At 40.8% G+C, this 23,318-nt stretch overlaps 1 protein-coding gene across 5 annotated transcripts in view; it reads left to right on the plus strand.

The window, feature by feature from the left end:
* Positions 1 to 23,318, plus strand: part of ARHGAP18 (Rho GTPase activating protein 18) — a 192,357-nt gene that overhangs the window by 112,810 nt on the left and 56,229 nt on the right. For 4 of the 5 annotated variants that reach the window (XM_040449237.1, XM_040449239.1, XM_040449238.1 and 1 more), the window contains exon 2: positions 20,528 to 20,721. In XM_040449237.1, coding sequence (XP_040305171.1) covers positions 20,528 to 20,721 — 194 coding nt within the window. Of the gene's footprint in view, positions 1 to 1,875; positions 2,720 to 20,527; positions 20,722 to 23,318 lie in introns of those variants that run through there. The other variant, XM_040449241.1, reaches the window with a different exon arrangement.

The following is a 23,318-nucleotide window of genomic DNA, read 5'->3' on the forward strand; positions in this document are numbered from 1 at the left end:
ATCAGGTATTAAACTGTAGGTGACCCTTAAAATCTCTCATGTTCCCCGCTCCCCCCCCCTTCCCCTTTACTGATGTCCCTCTGTCTGGGAAAATTCATACATTTGTACACGATTAAAGACATCTCTCCCAGGATTTTTTTAGTTGTGGGGGGAGGGGAGTCTTAAGGAGTCAGTCCAACTTTCCTATTTTACAAATAAGGAAATAACCATGATTCATTGAGGTTAGGTGACTTGATCAAAGCAATACTGCTCTTTACTGATGGAGGGAGGACCAGAATCACGATAACCAATCTCCCAGTTCATCTCCACCTGACCCTGTTGGATTCACTTTCTTGTTGATAGAATGAATGAACCCTATTTTGATGCAGAATTCATATATCAGTCATCAGTGATGGCTTTGAAAGAGTGGGGTCATGTTATATCAGTGCCTTAATATTAATGCAGTAAAGCAGAGGCTGAAAATCAGATGCCCACAGGGACCAGCAGATAGCATAACATTCAGGGTGGGAGCATGGGTGGGAACTACGGCAAAGGGGCAGGATATCCCCTGATCAAAGGGGCCAGCCCCACAGCACCCGATGCCCTGCCCAGAGAAACACGTTACAAGAGAGAGATGTAGTAAACGAATCTAAAAATGTTCGAAACACCCTGCTGCCCAAACAGAATATTTCTGCCAGCTAGCTAGAGCCTGAAGCCTCCCAGTTTGTGATTGCTGAAGTTTTAGCATTAAGAGCTTTTTTTCTCTCCAAAGGAGTAAGTTTCAATAAGCGGGAATACGTTGGAGAATATGTGAAGTGGTTAGTTGTTCTTTAGACCAGCCAAAGGATCAGTGGGTTGGGCTGTCAAAGTTCACAGAGGGAAAATAAGTATCAATAAAAGGGTATTTATTGCCTGTCTTTATTGCCCTGGTGATAAAGTTGAAGAGTAATGTGTTTTCTCTGTCATAATGCCATCTGTCCTAATGGAAGGTACTTGGTTATGCTATTTACTGAGGATCAGGAAGCCTTCTTAGAGATTTGGCACAGCTATTAACTACCTGTATGTCATTGGGCAAATCACCCAGTTTTTCTCTGCTCTGCCATATTCATGTTTGAAAACTTAAGGGCTGGATTTCATGCAGGGCCTAGGAAAGAAAGGATGCAGAGGATTTCATGCAGAAGTTCAACTAGGTTCTTTATCTCTGTCTCTTTAAAAACAAAACAAAACAAGAAACCTGTGTTAGGGGTTGGATTGTTTGAACGTATCATCTGTGTCGTTAAGCACATTGATAATTACAGTAGATTTGCTACTGTTCCTCTCATGTGCCATCTGTGAAACTCAGAGAGTTGAGAATTATTTGACCTAGTGATCTCTAGGGTCATTTCAGCTCCAAATTCCACTCAGTTTGAATTACCATTTTTGAGGACAGATTTCAAAGGCTTTTATCACATAGAGACTAAGAGCCCAAGAACATGGGTCCTGGGACCACATGGCTTGGAGTGCATCCTGGCTTTCTTGGTCATGTTGATTTATTTCCCTGAGTTTCAGTTTCCTCATCTATAAAATGGGAACAATCATAGTGACCCTCTCATAGTCTTACCGTTGTGATCACTGTTCCCGGCAAATTATCCAACACTGCTTTTCTTCTTCTAATGGAGCGACTGCAATGCGGATAGTGAAAATTTAATTAACATTTACCTTTAAAATACAGCATGAGAATTTTCTCCCTTTCCTTCGCAGATTTGGGCCTTTTCAGTTTCTTTTTAGGAAGTGAGTGTGTTGGAATTGAAAGTTGGTAGGGTTAGTGTGCCACTGGTACTTAAATGGTCCCAACTGATGAAGGTGCCAGCAGTCAAGACCAGTGGATCTTCTATAAACATGGATGTCCGTTGTAGGTGTCCTGATGTTAACTAAAGAGCTACCTTTTGGCTATGTGCCTGGGTAGGTGTGCCTGTGTGAACCCTTGCACCATGAAACAAAAGGCTCTACATGTGGATTTGGTATTATCTGAAGGAGGCCGTCTGATGCAATTCGACTGTGGAGAGAAGAGTTTACTATATGAGAAGATGCCCGGGTGGCCTTCCTGCACGAACGTGAAGGACATTTGCTCTGGAAGAACACAACACCTCTTCAGATCCATACTGGAACATAATTTAAAGCAAGAGGATGACAATAGATAAATTCCTCCCACTTCAAAGGGAAGAGTCTGGTGCACACGGAGTGTTTGTTCCAAGGATCCGAGAAGCGGGCGTTGTGCCCTCCTGGGCCCTTCAGGCTGGGCTGCTGTTGCCACTTGAAAGAGCAGCCTGTCCTTGTCTGCCACACTTTCATCTTCTGCCACGTTTGTATCCATGGGCACTGTCACCCACGTGAAGGCACAGCTTGCTATTCCCGGCTTGGCTTCTGTGACCTGCAGTAAAGCCAAATTAAAACAAACAAAAAAAATTTTTTTAAGGCTTTGACATGGGATGGTAATTGCATGCAGTGGCTTTTAATCATTTGGCATTCACAAGAAGCATTCAGGGGGGGCGAGGCCTCAGGGAGCAGCAGCTCGCACGGGTCTTGGGAGGAGCTCTTGGTTGCAAGGCCTTGGCATTCTGGGTGTGTGTGTGGCAACACCAGGCAGCAACGTCAGTGTCACCTGGGCAACAGAGCACACAGAAGACAGCTTGGTGGACTGGAAATCAGCTCTGCCCAGCTGTTGGAATCTGCACAGAACTTCAGGAAAGTTGTTTTCTGGGTAAGATGGTGGGATGAGGTAGCTGGGATGGGCTGAGGGTGGGGAACGGAACATTCTTCACGCTGGTGTCAGGGAGTGTTTGGAGGCGACAAATGAGTTTCACCTTCCCACCAATTTAAACCGTAGGCAGGTCACAGGTGGAGATCTCCTGAGAGGAGAATGTCTTGTTCTCAAGCCCCCTCATTATCCAGCCGAGGGGACAGGCCTGGCCTGGTGTGGTGGGGCCTGGGGAGGCCGGCCTGGCTTCCCAGCCTCCTGAGTGTCTGACTCGCTCTGGTTGCCTCTGCCTCGGCAGGCAATCATGGCCCCAGAGTTTCTATTTGATTCTGCCTCCACTCACATCAGATATATTGGTGAACAAATTTGTTCAGCATTTTAGAATACTAGGGGACATTAATATGACTTTTGCTTAATCATAAGTAGTTCTTCATAGCTTTAGTGGGGATTCACCATTGTGGTTCTTTTATTATTTTTAAAGGTTTTGTTTCCTTTTTCTTCTTCGTGAAGGTTCAGTTTTTATTAAATGGCCTTAAGAAGAGAGAACCATGTTTGCCTTTATGATTATTTTAATTCCGAACATGTGACCTCCTCAGCCCGCAGCTTCTTTTATCCTATTTAAAGTGGTCTGCCTTCTGTAAGCTCTCTTTCACCCCTGTCGTTTTAAGTCGCATATACGGTGCTGACTTCTAAAATCAAACTCCCTTCGGTCAGTGGTCAACACCTCTTTCGTGAGCTCCTGATCTATGTTTTCAGATGTTCCCGTAGTTCTTGTCTAACTCGATTGTGCACAGACATCACCTGGGCATTTGGCTGAACTGCAGGTTGGGATTCAGCAAGTCTGGAGCGGGGTCTGAAAGTCCGCCTTCCTGAGAAGCTTGATGCTGGTGCTGCTGGCTCAGGGAACATGCTTTGTACCCAAAGGGCATGAACGTATGGAGGCAAAGACAGGTGAATCTCCTAGAAGATAGGGGTGGGCCTTAGGGATCTCGATGTCGCCCAAGGGTCTCTAAGATATTTCAGATTTAGTATGTCCAAACGGAACTGCTCACATTCTCTGTCAAGCCTGCCCTTTGCCCTGTAATCCCTCTGCCGGTGAGTGGCAACCTTCCACCTGCCTATCGAAGAACAAACGATGCAGTTATCTTGGTTTCTTCTGTTTCCGTCATCCACTTTATATAACTTGGAGTCTGTTTGGGGGAGAGTTTCCCAACTTTTTCCTTTCACTTCTGTTTCTACCCATGCCTTCTGGATTCAGATCCTTACCGTCTCTCAGGGATCCCCTGACACTAGAGCATCATGGCACCCGGCTGTCTCTGTAGTGTACTTATTTATTTATTTTTTAAATTTATTTTTGAGAGAGAGAAAGCGTGAGGGAGAGACAGAGACGGAGGGGGGAGGGAAGGATCCGAAGTGGGTTCTGCACTGACAACAAAGAGCCCGATGCGGGGCTCGAACTCAAGAACCGCGAGATCATGACCTGAGCCGAAGTCGGATGCTCGACCAACTGAGCCACCCAGGTGCCCCTCTCTGTAGTTTAGTTCTTAAACCTCATTTCCTCCTGATTTGGTAGTGACATTTGCTTATTTAGACACCTTCCACTATTGCATCCCACGTGTCTCAATATGGCAAGCAAGGTCCAGCACAATTTGGCTGTGCCCTTTTTGCTTCCCCTCCCCCAATGCCTAACACGCCACCCCCACCTCCAACTGGTTGCACCTCCCTGGAAGTCAGTGCAGTCTGTCCACATCCGTCTACTCCATTTCCCAAGCTCACTTCTATTGCTTTGTTCATACGGTTGCCACTGCCTTGAATGCCTTTCTTGTCATCATCTGGCTGGCAGAGTACCATTTAGCCTTTAAGATCCAGCTCCCATCACTTTCCTGTGAAGCCTTTACCAAGTCACCAGCCTGGAGCTTGTGACTTCCCCAGTCTGTGCTTCCATAGCAGTTTCAGTCGTTTCGCAGTTCCCATTGCTCGAGTCTTTGTTGCCTGCTAAATTCGAGATCTGCCTTTCTGAAATAGGTCTGAATTCTATAGGTTCGCATAGTGTGGAGTAAAGTAGTTTTTCACTAAATTTTTTCTAAGTCCAGGACAAGGTGAATATTCTGTAGACAAACAGGCACTAGCATGTTGGAAGTAGGAGGGAGTGACGTGATTTGTATACATTGAGCTGTACAAAGAGGACCTGCCTACTGCCTCATTCATTCGGTAGCTGCCCTGTCAGTAAGGTAGCCACCAGCCACCCGAGACTACTGAGCACTTGAAATGTGGCGAGTCCAAGGATGAATGCAAAATGGAAGTTACCGGATTTTAAAGACTTAGAATGAAAAAAAAAGAGTAAAAGATCTCATGAATAATTTTAATATTGATTACCTGTTGTAGTGATAATATTTTGGGTATATTAGGTTAAATAAAGTATACTATTATACTTACCTTGTCCTTTTTACTTTTCTAATGGGGCCTCTAGAAAATCTTAAAATACTTTTGTGGCTTGCCTTTTATTTCAGTTGGATAGCAATGTTGTCGTATTCAAAATAATACAGAAAGGTTTCCTACCACCCTCCAATTGTGCTTTCTAAGATTCAGGCAAGTATTTAATGTTTAGGGGCAGGTTTTGAATCATTACGAGTTATTTAGTTAAAAATAAAATCACTCAGGGGCACCTGGCTGGCTCAGTTGGTAGAGCATGTGACTCTTGATCTTGGGGTCGTGAGTTCAAGCCCCACATTGGGCATAGAACTTACTTTAAAAAAAAAATCATTTATTTGAAAATACTACCACTAAATTCACATTTTCAAGTTGTAGTCTTTCAAGAGTGTTTTGTTTTTTGTTTTTTTGTGGGTTTTTTTTTTTTTTTTTTGATTCTTTACTGAACCACCAAACTAAATCTTAGGGACTTTACTATAATTCATCTATATATTAATGTCACCTATCCATAAAAACTCAAAATGCTAACTTTTTTTTTAAAACCATTGTCCATGGAGTGATGAGAAATGGAAAGTGATAAATTCTATTATACAATTTGCAATCCATGTCTTCAACTCTACTGCCTGCATAGTTTCTCACTACTCAGCTGGATCAAAATCATATACATTGCCTACCATCATTAAACCCTTCTGCCTAATTAATTTTCCAGTGTTTAAAGCTTAAGGATTCTATACAAGTTTTTTTAAAACTTGAGATGCCTAAGGCAGTTGTTTTTTTAATTTTCTGTAGTCATTAAGTTTATTTCAAGAGAGAGAGAAGGAGGGAAAGAATTTCAAACAGGCTCTGTGCTGAAGCATGGGGCCCTTCATAGGACTTAATCCCATGAACATGAAATCATGACCTGAGCTGAAATTGAGAGTTGGATGCTCAACCAACTGAGCCACCCGGGCACCCCCCTCCAGTGCTTTTAAAAAACAAACAAACAAAAAAAAACGTTTTATTTTTGAGAGGGAGAGAGAGTGAGAGCGTGAGCAGGGGAGGGGCAGAGAGAGGGGGAGGCAGGGAATCCGAAGCAGGCTCCAGGCTCTGAGCTCTCGGCACAGAGCTTGACGTGGCGCTTGAAACCACGAACTATGAGATCGTGACCTGAGCTGAAGTCAGACGCTTAACCGACTGAGCCACCCAGGTGCCCTAGCGCATTTTTAAAAAATGTTTTATTTTTGAGAGGGAGGGAGGGAGGGAGGGAGAGAAGGGCAGGCAGAGAGACACAGAGTCTGAGGCAGGCTCCAGGCTCTGAACTGTCAGCACAGGGCCCAGTGACATGGGCTCGAATTCGCAAACCGTGAGATCGTGACCTAAGCCGAAGTTGGACACTTAACCACACTCATGCACACTACGATTCATGGAGCCGTAGCCCAAAGCAAGGGTTGGGTGAATGCTTAGGAGGTAGCCAATGAATGTGTTTCTCTTCTCTACTCTCTTCAGAGCTTATTGCAATTCACTGATTAGGGTTTAAAATGGCACAATGAATTATGCAAAAGCTGTTTCTGCAGGAGGGGCTGTCTTGCAGCCTAATGCAGCACAGATGGAAGATCTTCCTTTAATCATTGTTCTCACAATACTTGGAAGCTTTTTGAGGAATAAGCAGTCAGAAGTGGAAGTGAATGGCCTTCAACAGTAAATGAATTCCTTCTGCAGAGAGGAACTGAAATGTATTTATGATGCAGATGGTTGCCCTGTGTTTGAATGCTCATCCTTGTCATCTGATATTCATGCTTAGAAGCAGAATGTGTCCTGAAATACTTGGGTTTTAGATGGTTCCACTGGAGAAATTACTTCTGCTCAGGCTGGCCCAACATGTATTATTATTTCTCTTCAAAAATGGTTGCGAGTATTTAAATGCCAATTCGCTCCAATCATGAAAATGTGCAAATTACCTTTCTCTCTCTCTCTCTCTCTCTCTCTCTCTGATCCTTAGTTACTACTAAAGAGACTGAATTAGTTAGCATTCCCTTACTTTTATTAGCATAATATTAATGCAAATGATCAGCAAAGGCTTTTTCAAAAAGAAAGCAGAACCATGGAAAGCAATTAATAACAGTGCTCACTTGCCTCAGTGAGGAAGGAAAAAACATTTATGATTAGGTTTCTAACTTTGGTATCTATGCCAAGGACCACCCACATGAGCCTAAAAAGGTTCTTGTTTCTAAAATCAACATCAGCTCGGAGGTGTCAGCTGCAGGGCAAAAGCCAACTGAAAAAGGCCCAAAGGGAAAATTTCGGAAGGTGATATGCAGTTACCTGTGGGTAGTTCATGATGACTCAGGTGCTCTTAAGCATGTGTGCTATATGGTATATTTCTAAGCCATTGCTTTGTAAACTATAGGCGGAAAAAGTAAAGGAATGATACTCATTGGCCACTTCAGTGTATACAGTAAAGGACTGAAAACCATTCCCAACAAAGGGGTTAATATAAAGAGGACACTGATTAATTCTTTATTTGCTCAGAGGAAATGGGCTTACATTAGAGGGAAGCAAAGTTGAATCAAATAACAGGAAGACATGGTTGGCTCTGGGGAGAACTTTATAAAATTAGAATGAGGTATATAGCAAGAGACTGGAATCTCCCTGCTTACCTACTCTTACTGTGCTGCAAATGTTTCTTACGGTTTCTGGCATCTGTGTTGGCCTTTGTTTAACTGGAAGTGAGCTCTGCGACACCTCCTTGCTGAACCACTTATAGCATGAGGCCAGTGCTGCCTTGTATTGTTGATTTTCTATAGGCCTTACCTCCGCTGTTAGAAGGGATCAGAGGTGAAGTCCTGTGTTTCTTTAGACAGCAACATATATAGCGCCTTGCAGTTAATGAAGAGTATTTGTTGAATGGATGTGTAGATCACAACGTTGTGATCTGTTTATTGTTAAGCAAGGCCCAAGCTCTGGAGCATCGTTCCACCAAAACAGTGGAGTATAATGCACCCGGATGGCTCAGTCCGTCGAGCGTCCGACTTGGGCTCAGGTCATGATATCATGGTGTGTGAGTTCAAGCCCTGCGTTGGGCTCTGTGCCGACAGCTCGGAGCCTGCAGCCTGCTTTGGATTCTGTTGTCTCCAGCCATCTCTACCCCTCCCCCACATTCCCTCCCTCTTTCTCTCCCTCTCTCTCTCCAAAATAAACATTAAAAAATATTAAAAACAAAACATTGAAGTATTGACTTCATGTCACTTCCACTTTTTTTTTTTTAAGTTATCTGCTCTACTACTTGAAATGGAAAATAGACTTCATTATGTGGATTAATTTCATTATTAAGTCACAATCACAGTTATTTTTAAAAATAAAACTTAAAATACAGAACTCTGATTCTGACTGACATCTGTAATGAAGGAAGACCAATGAATAAGTGTAGGCATTGTTGTTCAGTGAGACTTTTTATTCATAAAGTTATTGGATGAAGAAATTCACATTCTTGTATGAGAGTGGTTGGCATATGCTCAGAGTTTTGCAAGTATTTCTTATAAAAGTTATGCATGTTACTTTATAAACCCTGCTTCAGCAAATAACTGGAGTCTTTTATGAGGTGGGAACCCTTAATAGTTGGCCCTCCAACATCTGAATTAAAAAAATGAAAAGGAAACAAAGAACAGAAAATAGTTCTCAGTCTTGGATTTTTACTGTAACGTATCTGAGCACATAGGTCTTTCTGAAGACTTACCCTGGCAAGATAGGAAGGGAAGTTAATCTTTGATGCCATCATTCGTCCTGATGGTTTTGGTGTATACAGAACAAATACTGCTTTCTGCCCTAGTGGGCACAACACCCTCTTAATCCTTTCATATCCTCCTCGTAGAGCTTACTCGTACTCTGTCGTGGTCTCTGGAGGCTCTGTTCTGCGTTCAGTAGCCCATTGGCTAATCTCTTCCACAGTGTTAGCTTCGTGAGACCATAGTTCTTTCTTCTACCTCTCTTTTCTGGCGGGAGTATCATTGGTACCAGACCTGGCTGGGATGTGAGGTCCTGGGAGCCTTGGCCAGGGCAGAACGCAGAGCTCATGGAGGTGATCCAGGCAGGTGACCTTTTGGGAAAAAATAGAAATCAATCAGTCTGGGCTGTTTCTTTGAAAGGAGAACCCAAGTCTAGAGCAATGGGGAAAGTAGAGGAGAGCGAGAGGGACGGCAATGGAAGAGTAGAGGTGGCAGTCCTTGAGCTGAACATCGATTTAGTATCAACTTTCTACAGAGTGCCAATAGCCTTGGTCGTGGCTAGGGAAGGAACTCTCAAGGGCATTAACTTGTGAACTTCTTGGTCTGTTTCAGATTCCCACAGGGAATGGCAATGGGGACCCAGATGCCATATTGCTTTCAGTTAAGTGGGAATTTGGCTGCTCTGCGTACGCAACAAGTGAACAGTAGGCTAGCATAAGCCTGGTGATGAGTGGGAGACTCAGGATTCTTCTTAAGACAGGAATTAAACTAGGGCAGGTTCATATTCTTCCAGTTTGGCAGATTTAATCTTCCCAGAATTTTATGTGCCTGTGGGTGGCATTTACCAGAGCTCAGTGTGCCTGCAATACTGCTAGATGATGTGGTAATGCTAATGAATAGCTTTAGTTATGTTTTCTTACTAAATTAGTTTTTTCTTTACCTCCTGCATTTCCTCTGCTCAGCCCCTGAAGGTTCCATAAAACCCTTACCCATCATGCCTCATGGTCACATTAGGTCTCACTGCCCCCTGCACTCTGTTCCTGAATTCTAAACAGAGCTCAGTGGCTTTTACTGAAAACATTTATTTTCGTGGGATTTTTGTTTTCTTTTGTTTTCCTTCCAATGTTAGACTTAAAGTACCCACTCCAAGCAGTATTTAACGATTAGAAACGGTCTTTAGTCGCCCATGTTATTTCTCATGTATCTTTCAGGCTACCTGCACTCCCGTGTCTTGGGTTGGGTCAGCTGAGATTTTAAAGCATACTAAAACAACAGGGGCCTTAGATAATCTCATTTAAAGAGGAAAAAATGGCCCTGTAATATTCACATATCCTACTTTGTAACCGATTGCCGAGGACATGTGGTGAAAACATGGATGAATTGTTTCTGAGCTCGGCTAAATCATTTGATTAGGTGGAAACTATCCCCCCGCCCCCAATCTACTCAGCAGAGCTGACTTTTAGCACCTGGCTTATAAAAATACTTCCTGGCCTTCAGTATTACAGGTGGAAAATTATGGTATTTGAGGGTCATTTGGAGCTATCCATAAAATTCTGCTTTGTAGCCTAAGTGAAGCAGATTTCTTTTTTCTTAGCCAAGTAGTTGTCATTTTGTTGCTACTGTTTTCAGTTGTTTTATTACTATTCTTCAGTATTATTTTGAAATAATGTGTAAATATCCTCTGCCTATTTATGTAGCATTAACACAGGTATCTTTTCCCTTTTAATATTTTCTTCCAATGTTTGTCGGCTTTCTTTTGCTGGCTGGTGAAGGTTGGTTTTATACTTCTACAGCCCCACTGAGATGATTTCTCCATCTTATTTCAATAAATAGTCCCAAAGAAGAGTTTAATAATAATGCCCACATCTCTTCCAGAATATGCCCATGTCTTTGTCTTTAGTTATTATCAAAAGGTTTTTTTTTTCCGACTATGCCTTGTGTCCATGTTTTTATTAACATAGGAAAGTTGATGCTAATATGTATATAAAAGTTTTGTGAAGGGCAAGAGGTTTGCCCGTAGGCAATAAGTAAAACCAGTATTATATTCAGTACTATTCCAACGTGTTAAATTAAAAAATATTAACGTTGAGGCACCTGGGTGGCTGAGTTGGTTAAGCATCTGAGTTCAGCTTGGGTCGTGATCTCATGGTTCGTGAGTTCAAGCCCTGCGTTGGGCTCTGTGCTGAGAGCTCAGAGCCTGGAGCCTCCTTTGGATTCTGTGTCTTCCTCTCTCTCCATCCCTCCCACACTCACACTCAGTCTCTCAAAAATAAAACATTAAAATTTTTTTCAAAAAAATATTAATATTCAGGGGCGCATGAATGACTCAGTTGAGCTACCGACTCGTGATCTCAGCTCAGGTCATGATCCCAGGGTTGTGGACTTGAGCCCTGTGTCAGGCTCTGCACTCACTGTGGAGCCTGCTTAAGATTCTCTCTTCCCCAACCCCCCACTTCCCTCTTCCCTCCTCTCTCTCTCTCTCAAAAAAAAATTAATGTTCATAGTTTGGTATTATATCAACAAATGTTTTGTTAGTAGCTATATGATGGCAGGCATTATGAATCAATACTCTGTGAACTGGAGGAGGATTTTGGAAAAGTTGTAATTTATTACCTTATAGTCAGAATGAAATCTCTCCTGGATCACAGATTCTGAAGTATATTGTTAAATTTTATATGGAGGGTTGTACGTTGGTGTAAATTTATGTGTTTGTATTAATGTATGTTTAAGGAACTCTGGTAAACTGTAACGATGAAATTCTGGTCTAATAGAAGGCTTGATAGGGAGCTTCTGAATGACAAGTCCAAGATCATCAGGGAAGATGGGAAGACTTTTGGTTTTCATTAGTGAATCTTCATTTCACCTCTGGAAATGCATAGATACCTTGAGAGGAGCACAGCTTTGAAACAGGCAAAACCATTGATTTGTTAAGAGCAATAAAAATATAATGGAGAAAAGGTTGGTGAACACCTGGGAGGCTGATAACTACTGTTGAAACCATGTGACTGCTGTGAAGTAAGAACCAGGTATTAGCAGTGGTGAGGAAGCTGGACTCCATCTCTGGAAAGAGCAGCCTTACTAATGGGCCGGTGAATGGGTTTCAGCCAAACCCACGAAGACTGTGAGAGAGCAGGTGAAAGGGAGGGATCCCAGGATGGGTTGTGGAGGTGACCTCAAATTATGTTTGCATCTACAGAAATGTTTAGGGAGTGGTGGGGGCGGGGAGGGGGGGACATGAGCGGAGGTGAGCAGATCCAAGTGGTAGTCAGAGAGGAAGTGAAGTTCTTTGTGAGAAAGCATTGGTGAACCCCACATGGCCTGAAGCACATTTGGGCTAACGCAGAGGCCCGAGGCCTATGCTGCAGGGCTGTCTGGGCCACAAGTTTAGTGAGGAACTGGAAAATTCCACCCGTACCTGGTGTTGGTGGCATTTATAATCTATCTCATGATGAATGTTTGAGCAGCTTGGTTGAACAGACATCTCTGAGAAGGTGCCCAACATATAGTAGGCATTGAACAAATATTTTAAAATTCATTTGAGAGATTGAGTTGACAGGACGGAAGCAGGGAATGTGAGCTTAACAAAACCTAAGCCAGTGTTTGTTTATGACTTGATATTAGGTGTAATCTAACATGAAATCAGCTCTTTGTTTTGTAACCTCTATTTCCTCACAAGGAAGGCTACTTTCAGACTACACTCAAGAGTGAGATGCATACAATAATTACTTCGTAATTGCCTTTTTAAGGTTTCCTGATGACTAATTTCTTTACTGTCTACTTTTCATGTTCCTGTCTTACTCCTTTGTAAGTTTTGTGCAGTTAAATAAAAATCACCTTAGGAATTAAAAGGAAGTTGTTGTGGAGGCAACAATAATTGAACAATTTTAAATTAATAATTGAAGAATTTACAAGCATCTTCTATGGCAAGCAGTTTGCTGAACTCAAGGATACCCAGATGAAAAAAACAAAACACAGGATATTGCCTTAAGGGACACAAAAGGTAGCGTCACAGTGCAGGATGTGGTAAGGGCTGTGGGGAACCTGAAGAAGCAGGGGAATGCTTTTATTCCACCCCCCACGGAGAGAGGTATCAAGATGTGAAATTGAGTAACAACAACTAGAAAACAGATCCAACTGGAGAGCCTATGGCCAGAGTGCAAAGAAGCTGCTGGTGTCTAATCTCCAGGTGGCTCTACAGCTAACCGGAACAAGGAAAGGAAAGAGTCCCTAAGTAGAAATGCGTCCGACGGAAACACGTATCAGGTGGATGTGGGCCATGGGGATGGATAATTGAATGAAATGTATATGCAAAGCTCAGTTTGATATGCTTTGGGCCATTGTTCCGAGATCTTGACATTTTATGTCAAAGCCCCACAGCAAATCCCTCTACCCTTGTCTTTGGAAGACGATTTTGGCTTTGAGGCCCCGTGGCTCCCTTTTGGTTACTTGTGCCTCTAAGTAAGGGGGAAGCAGGGCCTCCCGAGAGAAGTTTGGGGAGCTCAGGAACCAAGAGAATCTCACTTCTACTCAGAACGAGGGTCTAAAAGTGGAAAGGCTGTAACCCTAGCCCATAATTTTCCCTGTGTGTACCTGCCTGTGTCTGTAGATAGAAACAAAGGACGTTTTTTCCAGTATACCTTGGTTGCCTCCTGACTTTCCCACATGTTTTTGTCCTGTGCCTTCCCTACTTTCTGTCAGACCTGCTGGTGTTAGCTGCCTCTATCCCTGCTCTTTCAGTGTTATTCGCATGTAAGTTGCTTTGCCATAGTTTTCTGTAAAAGTGATAAAGCCGGGTTTTCAAAACCAACTCCTGACAGTGTCACTGAGGGGGCTGCTCCTCTCAGTATCGCTTAGGCAGTGTTGTGTAAGTGGAAGATCATCCGTTCAGTTGCTCATTGATTTGCTGTATGTCAAAATGGGACGGAAGTTCAGTGAAGACTAATGTGCTGTACAAATAATGACTTTTATTTTTAAAGAGATAAAATGCTGAAAGAAATAATGCTTAATTTTTATCCGCCCCCCCCCCCATGAAAGGGACAGTGTATACGAAGAGGAAAAGTAAATTTACTTGAAATGTGAAATATAACTTCATATATTTTTAAAACTGTAGCAGTTAGGGGCGCACGGGTGACTCAGTTGGATAAGCGTCTGACTTTGGTTCAGGTCACGATCTCATGGTTCGTGGGCTCAAGCCCCGCATCAGGCTCTGTGCTGACAGCTCAGGGCCTGGAGCCTGCTTTGGATTCTGTGTCTCCCTCTCTCTCTGCCCCTCCCCGACTCATGCTCTGTCTCTCAAAAATAAATAAACGTTAAAAAAAAAAAAAAACAACAACCAAAAACTGTAGCAGTTGGGTCAAATAGAAAAGATAAGGGATCCCTTTTCCTGGGTTCTCAAAGCTGCCTGGATGTGGGGAGAGGCCGGTGTGGTGTTGCTTTCTCATCTACTTCTTGCTGCCTTCGGCATTGTCCCTGTTCGTTCTTCCTGGATGTCAGCACCGCTTCTAATAATTACTGCTTTCAGCTACACAATAGGCTTCCGAGAGAAAAAAAATGACTTGGGTCATTCGTAGTCTGTGCTCTTCATACTCATTCAAATTCAGTGTATTCTGATGGACGGGGCCATTACAGAGCATTAATAGTGGCACCATCTCATGATGGCAGTGATTACTTCTTTAATGTCACTGCCCAAGTGAAAGAAAAATCCACACAGCAGAAAACACGTTTTCTGTTTTTGGTTTTTGGTTTTTTTTTTTTTTTTTTTTTTAACACAGAGATAATATATGGGGAGAAGCAGAGTGAGTTAAAACCATTTTTGAAAATTTCCAAGTTCTTCAGAGAAAGTGTTTCAAAAACAGGTACATGTGAAGTCATATCTCAGAGTGACACAAAGAATATTTTAGAAAATGCCTTGGAAAAGATGTATCATGTATTTTAAAGAGAGATGGTTTGATTGTTAAAAGGTATTTTTCTCTAGATAAGTATACTGGTCATTTAAAAACGTTAATTATAGGCTGTGTCAACATGATCACTTTGGGTTTTGCTATGTGTGGTACAAACTGAGAAAGAGTGTCTGATGCAAAGGAAAAAAAAGTAAATTCTAACCTTTCTAGTCTATTTGGTGTAATAAGACGACTGCAGAAGAAAAGAGGGCACTAATCTTGGTTCTACCATCACTTTGCTGGGTGACTTGAGGGAGAATTTAACCCTGGGGCCTCATTACCTCATTTAGAAAATGATGGGATAGATTTAAATACCTAGGATCCAATACTGTTCTAAAGTTCATGCTTCAATAACTATGGCTTTATCTAAAATATACTTGGTCATTATGTTTGATGGTAAGTTATGCTGTAAGAACCTTTTCTTGGGGGGGGGTGCATTAAAAACAGAACAAGAAGCAAAACAAAAATAAACCATATTCCTCTGTTTTGTATCTCCCAAACTAGTCACTTCTTTTTAAAATATCTATTTATTTTGATAGAGAGTAGGGGGGAGGGGCAGGGAGAGAGAAAGAGGGGAGAGAGAGAATCCTGAGCAGGCTCCACACTGCCAGCGCGGAGCCCAATGCGGGGCTTGAACTCGTGAACCGTGAGATCATGACCTGAGCAGAAATCAGGAGTCTGACTCTTAACTGACTGAGCTCCCCCAGGCTCTCCCCAACCTAGTCACTTCTTTCTGCGCATTGAAATGAACGTTGGGATAAGGAACATGAAAGAAAGTATAACTCTTTTGGGGAGGATATTGTACGAAAACAAACAAATCCGAATCCTAGCATCAGAAGACTTCAAGAAAGCAGACTTTGGGCCACAGAAGTGCCTCTTGGAACGGACAGAACAGCAAACAGACTGATGAGTGCAACAACAGGAGTATTGATGTGGGTTGGGGGTGGGGGGGGGAGTGGACAGAAAGTAGAGATGGGACCAGGTAGTTAAATATGAGTTCAAAGAAACATCCTAGTTGCAAATAAATTTGCCCTGAGATGGTTGAGGGAGAGGAGAGGTAAGGATGACCAAGGAGTGATAAGGAAAATACACATTTTCAAATACACTGGCCCAAAGGAAAGCTTAGAATTCCTGCCCCTTTGTCCATGATAAATAAAAGCAAATGATGAAAGACATTGGCAAGGTAGAGGATTTTAAATGACGTTCTATTCTTTGTCATTGAAATATAAATTAAATATGGGTATATCACTGGAATGAGTCCCAGTTTTGATGAAAGGCTGTGAAACTAAACTAAAATAAACAAAGAAGTAGGTCAAGAGTCACCAGGAAAGCATGGCTGTTTCTTTCAGTAAGGCTTTCTGGAGCGTTGCCCGCAGAATTGAAAAGTGCATTTTGAGACCTATTAGGTGGTGCTTTTGAGAAATACTGAAACAGCGGTTTTCAGAGTGTGGTCCTGGAACACCCGGTGGGGGCAGGGTGGGGTCCCAAGACCCTTTTAGGGGTCTCGGAGATCGTAATTGTTTTCGTAATAACACAAAGATGCTATTGGCCTTTTTCAATCTCATTCTCTCATGAGAACACAGTGAAGTTTCCCAGAGACTACATGATGTGCAATATCACAAAAGATTGAATGCAGAAGCAGATGTGAAAATCCAGATGCCTTCTTTTAAGCCAGACATTAAAGACAGTTTCAGAAAATGTAAAACGATGCTACTCATCTCACTACTTTTTTTTTTTTTTTTTTGTATGGACAATAGGGCTTACCCTCCCCCAGAGTTATTTATGTTAAGATGTCAATTATTCTCATTAAATGAATTAGTTTTTTTCCCAATTTTAATAGCTAATAGGTATATCAATAGATATAACCTATATAGGCAAAAGCTCTTTGGGGGTCCTTGAAAGTTTTTAAGTGTATAAAGAGACCAGAATGCTCAAGAATGGCCCTCCGAGAGGATAAGTAATTTTTCTAAACATTAGAAGAGGGCAAAGGTGACCTTATTAAATTATGGGAGGGGCAGTTATTTATAGTCAGCAGTTTTACAGTGACCAGTGATACTAAGTTCCACACCCTCTTCATGGTTACCCAGGAGGGATTTCAGGAGGAGAATTCTCCCTTGATAACTCACAACAAAACATTCAAGGTTATTGGTATTCCTCCCATTTTGTAGGTAGGAAATGTTAGGGCTAGATAAGTCATGTGATTTTCCAGAATCCTAGAGGTAGTTATTATCCCCAGTTCCATATATTTGCATGTAATTTCTCTGACTGCATTGGTACTAGAATGAGTCATCAGTCAACTTGCTTTCATTCGTCTAGCAGACCACAGCCTAAACGCATGGCACCATCCACCTCCCTGTGAAGAACAAGTTGTGTCAGACCAATTTAACGTTCTTTATGACAAAGTAAATAAGAGGCCTGAATGATCTAATTACATTTGAAATTCACTGACCAGGGGAAAAAACATCACAGAAACAGGATAAAATATACCTGGGAAAAATAGAACGAAACAAAGCCCCGCTTTTTTTTTTTTTCTTAGAAACACAGCATAAGAACATGCTAGCAAGAGGGAAAGAAAGGACATTCCATAAAGGCCCGTAACGGTCTCTTAAGTTACTATTTGCTGATCGTGTTAGCGCCCATGAAAAAAAGACATGGCGACGATGCTGTGACACGTGCGAGAGCATGAGGTTGCAACCAGCTGGAAGCCACTTCTATCAGAGGACACTGTCTAGATCTGTTGGTGGCTTTAGCTGGAAAAAGTGAGGAATGTGAGCATTTTTGAAGAGTGGCCCTGGGATGATTGACACATAGGATTCTGGAGGGTAAGTGAGGAAGAACAATTGTTTGCCAGTAAGTCAGGTGGAAGTGATGGGTAGTTGCCTGTGGTACAAACCGTATGTTCCTTTGATTTTAGCACCATGTGTTACCTTGGGTCTTTTGGAAATATAAAATATTTCTGCTCTGCACTTCATTATGTCTAGCAGATGTTACTTTATGTTCTTGAACCCAGTTTGCACAATGAACATGACATGGTATCAGATAACATAGTCCTGAAAACCAAAGAGAGGAAACTAGTTACCTGGCCTCTTACCAGGACAGTTTTAAGAAGGGCCACACTTTCAGCCATTGTCTGTATGGAGTTCAAATGTAGAGTGTACTAAGAAAAGAAGTGCCATGACGCATTTATTGACATAAACTGTAACTTAAAAAATGTTCCCCTACATTTTTAGAGAAAATGTAACCTACCTGGCATGCTAAGAAGGGTACCACTGAATGGTTTCCTCCTTCTCCTCCCCATCCTCTAATGTTTAAAAAAGAAAATGTTTTCTTCTAACATTTACCAATGATTTGAAAAAGGAAAAAAAAAAAAAAAAAAAAAAAAAAAAAAAAACCCTCTCCATTTCATGGGACTCCACGTTGTCGAGTTGTGGTAAAAAATATATTCAGCTTTGAATCTTATTAAAGTAAAAATACTGAGTCTATTCATTAGCACTAGGTGATTAGATTTTTGCTTTATGCATGTTTTGAAAGCAGGGCTTGATATAGAAGGTATATTTACGTAACAATGCTGTTGCTCAATGCCCTTGCATTTTTCTGCCCATGCTATCTTAATGGAAATTTACTGGAAAATTCTTGCCAGAATAAATACATTCTTTCAGAAGTGAAAAGCTTAATGTACTTTTAGTTCAACTGCACCTCTTTTCTGTGAGCAGATAAACCAAATTATTTGGCATTAGTCATTACACGTCACACATTCCACAGTATGTATTGTAGTCTCCCGTGGAACTAAGTGGTGCAGGAGATAGGAATAAGGTAGCGGATCTCATGTTATAATGAGAGAGAAAACAAAAACAAGGATAGGGCATCTACATATTTGACATGAAACAAACCAAACATGAATTTGGCAGACATCCTGTAAATGATTTTTAACTATCCTGGTAAAGCAGGATTATAGAACAGGACTTGGGGATAGGTTGAGCTGCTTGGGGATAGGTTGAAGTAAAAATTTATTTTTTTTTGTTTTTAAGAGAGAGATAGCTTTCACGTTCACATTTTAACTAAAGAATCAGGAGTAGAGACTCTAAAATGAGAACACTGAAGGTATGGCCACTGGGGCAAGGAAAGGGGACCAGGATGGGATGCAGGGATGTAAACAGGACGATTAGGGCAGGGAGGGAGGAAGTGCCCCTTGAATTAAGGGGTGGGAGAGGCAAACAATGGACAATGGAGACTGGAGGAAAGAGGTTCACACAACTATGTCCAGACTTCCTCCTGTTGGCCCTAGTCCTAATGCCCACCCATCACCGCTCCAGACTTGATACTGGGGAGATATTCGAGTGATTGTTCATTCATTACTGACATTATTAAAATGCATAATCAAGTCAGAACCATCTTCAAAGGCATAAAACTGGCCTGTTAGCATATTACAGTTAAGTAGTCAGTTCTATTGTATTTGTTTGTAGCAACAGGAAATTAAGTGTTTTGACTTTCTAAGAAACCAGTTGGAATTAAACTGCTAGGTAGAACTGATCAGAGTTTAGTGACCGTCTCCCTTATGTACTATTAAATCCTACTGTTGTAAATAATTATGGGAAAGGCCACTTTAAATGTGAAAATATTCACCTACTATTAAATAATTTTGTTTTATCATTCTTTTTAATTTCATATGTGAAATAAGAAAACCAATGTAGCAAAGTATTACTTCCTAACATTCTCTTGGGAGCTAACGGAGCAATTTGAAATTAGAATAACAAAACGCTAGTTCACCAATTATTGTTCCCACGTAAATTATATCTTCAAAAAATTTTTGAATATAAAGAGGAAGCACGATACCTTTAAAAACTTCCTTTTTAAAGTAATTAGGGTTTCCCCCCTGTAGCTCAATATAAAAAATTATAAAACAAAAAGTTAGTATTTCTATTATATATGGGATATATATACTTACTTATTATCAGGTCTTTTAATTCACTTTTAGTATCAGGTGGGATGTGACTTATAATGAAAAAAACGTAGTTAACTTGGAAGTTATAAAAATACCTTTAGTCAATTTATCCTTTTCTTGGTAGATAATATTTGAGATAAATGTTGAAGAGATAACTCCTAGCTATTCAGCATTGCCAATAAATGATTTTTTCCCCCAACAAATAAAGTTTCAGTGTATTTTAAACCACAGATCGGCCAAAGGTACATCTATAAGTGAAATTTGAACGTGGCTTTCTATAGTAGAATGTAACAGCAAACTTAGTATGTCATTCATCTGTTGGCTTTGGTTTCAACAATAAAAAAGGAAATTCATATGGTATGTCATGTATTGCAGATACTTGCTCTATAATGGCTGAGTTTTGTTTGCAGATATAAATAACAAATATGAAATACTGTATAGAATTGAATCTCAATAGCCTGTAGTCAAGATTCAACCTGTTGCTTTCTGAGAAACAAGTTTTAGGTTAGAAAGGAGTCTTAAAATAATTTACATGAAATGGAAATGGAAAAATGGTTTATTCTATTGTTGTTTGTTCTTTGCATACTTTTTCATAGAGAATGAAACTCTTTGTTTGCTCTACAGGCATATTAAAATTACTGGAATCTCAAGGTAAATAGCTTCAAAATATATATCTCTTTGGTTTTACTAAGGGGAACTTAAAGAGTTTCAAAATTCTTCAGTCAGTGCTCTGATGTTTTAGAAATTATACTACTTCCTCATCTGTTAAAATGAACCATGTTTTCTTTTGAATTTATAGTCACAAATATGGCCAGTACACTATGAACCAGGAAGTCACCAAAGTTTCGGAAAAACCTCCATATGACCGATCAAGTTCTCAGGATTCTTTGGATGAACTATCTATGGAGGACTATTGGACCGAACTAGAAAATATCAAGAAATCTAGTGAGAACAGACAAGATCAAGAGGTGGTGGTCGTCAAAGAGCCTGATGGTAATGACTAACTGAATAAAACTCTTGTTTGTGTATGTATTTATGAGAGATGGATACAGGAGAATGTAGAAGGAGAATAACAACAGCAACAAAAATTAAAGCTAGGACAGCCAAAATAAGATAATGCCAGTTGGCCTTTCAACTTGAAAAATTACTTGTTTGTAGCAGATTTATGGATGCAGCTGCCAAATTTAAATGGCAAGAACACATTCACTTAGTCTGAGATACGGCTGGAATCTTGTTGACTAGGCTTACGGCATCAGACATTCCTGGGGTGAGACTTGATCTTTGAAAGGATCTAAACTTCCTTTCTCTGATATTTTAGCTACACGGTCCCTTTTTCTCTAGTGAGATTAGATGCTTGTGGAAAGCTCACTATTTGCAGTGATCCTGTTTTTCCATTGGTCAGTCAGCTTGAGTTATTTTGATGTTCTTTATTTTATTGATTCACAATTTTCCATATTCTACCTAGTTTTGCCTTTTGGAAGAGCAGAACAAGCCTGTTCTGTTTTTACAGGATAGCCTTTCAAATAATTGAGGATGATTATCTTGTACCTCACCAAATCCTTCTAGAAGGAAAAAAAAAAAAAAGATTTACATACACCAGTCCTTCAGGTGATTTTCAGACCTTTCTCCGTGTCCGTCATCTTATCTTTCAAAGTATAGTACACCCGATTGGATATAATGCTGCAGGCTTAGCCAACTAACCTGAGGGTATGGGTTTGGACAATGTATGATGGCATTGGTGTTTTTAGCTTCCATATTGACTTCTTTCTTTTGTTGGTTTGTAATTTCTCTCCACTTTCTTTCCAGCCATGTTTCCCATAGTCTCCACTCCTATATTTGATATTCTAGAAGAAACATACACTTTTTTTTCCTCTTAAAATTCATGCTGTTTCTTTCAATCTCATGGAATCAAGCAGTCACCAAGGTTTTGATGACCAGGTCTGGCATCTTTTATAATAGCTCTCTTTCTATGCCTTGTGCCATCCATAAGTTTCTAAGTTTGTTTTTGGGGTGTCAGTTGATGCGGGTGCCAAAAAAGTAAGAGACAGTTAGTGCCTTCTGACCCACTCACAATGATCTCCTTTTCAACAGGATTTCTTAAGTCAGTGACTTAGCACTGAGTTGTTTAAGCAGCTGAATCTACCTACAGAGGTTTTTCTTTCCCCTTTGCTATAACATTGCTTGGAAAACCTACCAATAATACTTTAAAAAGAAAAATTGGAGATTTTTCTTTTGTTTTTTTAACGTTAGTTTATTTTTGAAGGAAAGAGGCACAGAGCATGAGCGGGGGAGGTGTAGAGAGAGAGGGAGACACAGAATCTGAAGCAGTCTCCAGGCTCTGAGCTGTCAGAACAGAGCCCAAGGCGGGGCTCAAACTCACAGACCGAGAGATCATGAACTGAGCTAAAGTTGGACGCTTAACTGACTGAGCCACCCAGGCGCCCCTGGAGATTTTTCTTAATTTAACATTTCTCAGATTTGTAAAATGATAACTCATTTTTGTTTTTGTGTTTTTGTTTGAGCTCTCTTTCATTTTACTCTCATTCTTTCTCACTTCACCAGTAAGGTTGAGCTTATTTGTGTTAATCAGTGGATCCCCCAACCTTTCTGTCTCCGTGTTTCAAGATGGAAGCAGCATACCAGTGGTCTGCTGAATAAGGAGAAAATATTCCACAGAAAATAGTAGTCAAGCCTGATATGTAGCTGTGTGTCATTATCTATTTCATAAATTTCCAAGATGAAAATGAATTTGCAGGTAGTTGTTCATAAGGTCATCATGAAGAAGAATTGAGAATGTTTCTACACGCCCGTGCCTTTTCTTTAACTTTAAATTGTTTTGACTTTTACCTCTAACTTTTAATGGACCAAGTGACACTGTATTTGAATCTTGTTTACTTATCATGTCGAGACCAGCTTTTTTCCCCTGCCAAATTGTTTTTATACATGGGTACTGAGTTCTGCATTAATGGCATTAATAATAATGGCTGGCTTTTTATGTCAGTGAACAGTTTTTATTGCCTGGCAATACACAATACCTGGCACTACATTCTGTTTCTTGAAACCAAGGATGTTGACACTTGATTTCTGCCCTCAAGGAGTTCATAGGATGTAGAAGGGTAGATGGGCTATCATAGAGCTTTGCAAAGCTCTTCCCATGTAGCTAGCATTCTCTCATTTGGTTATGAGGCAGCCAGGACTGCTGTGCTTTAGGTGACAGATGAGAAAACAGAGTTGACTTGAAGCTATGTGACTTGTCCAAAGGGACGTGGCTACCAAGGTGGAGAAATGGAGTGTAGATGAAGGTCTTTCGTCTCTCAAGTCGTTGGTCTTTCATTTTCCTCTATAAACTTAGCCCTGGGAGGGAATCTATTCTACTTCTCTTTCTGGTTTTTTTGTTTGTTTGTTTGTTTGTTTGTTTGTTTGTTTTTTGTAATTTTTATATATCTTAATACTGTTTACTTTCTGCTTTCAGCGTTTTGAATTGATTATTAGGTAATTAGTTTCCTATCATCTTTTTTATCCCCTTAAAATAGTGTTTCTTTTTTAATTTGCGAAAAAAAAAATCTGATGTGCTTACCAGGGGGATTAAA

Source organism: Herpailurus yagouaroundi, unplaced genomic scaffold, assembly GCF_014898765.1.
Source record: "Herpailurus yagouaroundi ecotype Mexico unplaced genomic scaffold, PumYag 198, whole genome shotgun sequence".
NCBI lineage: Eukaryota > Metazoa > Chordata > Mammalia > Carnivora > Felidae > Herpailurus > Herpailurus yagouaroundi.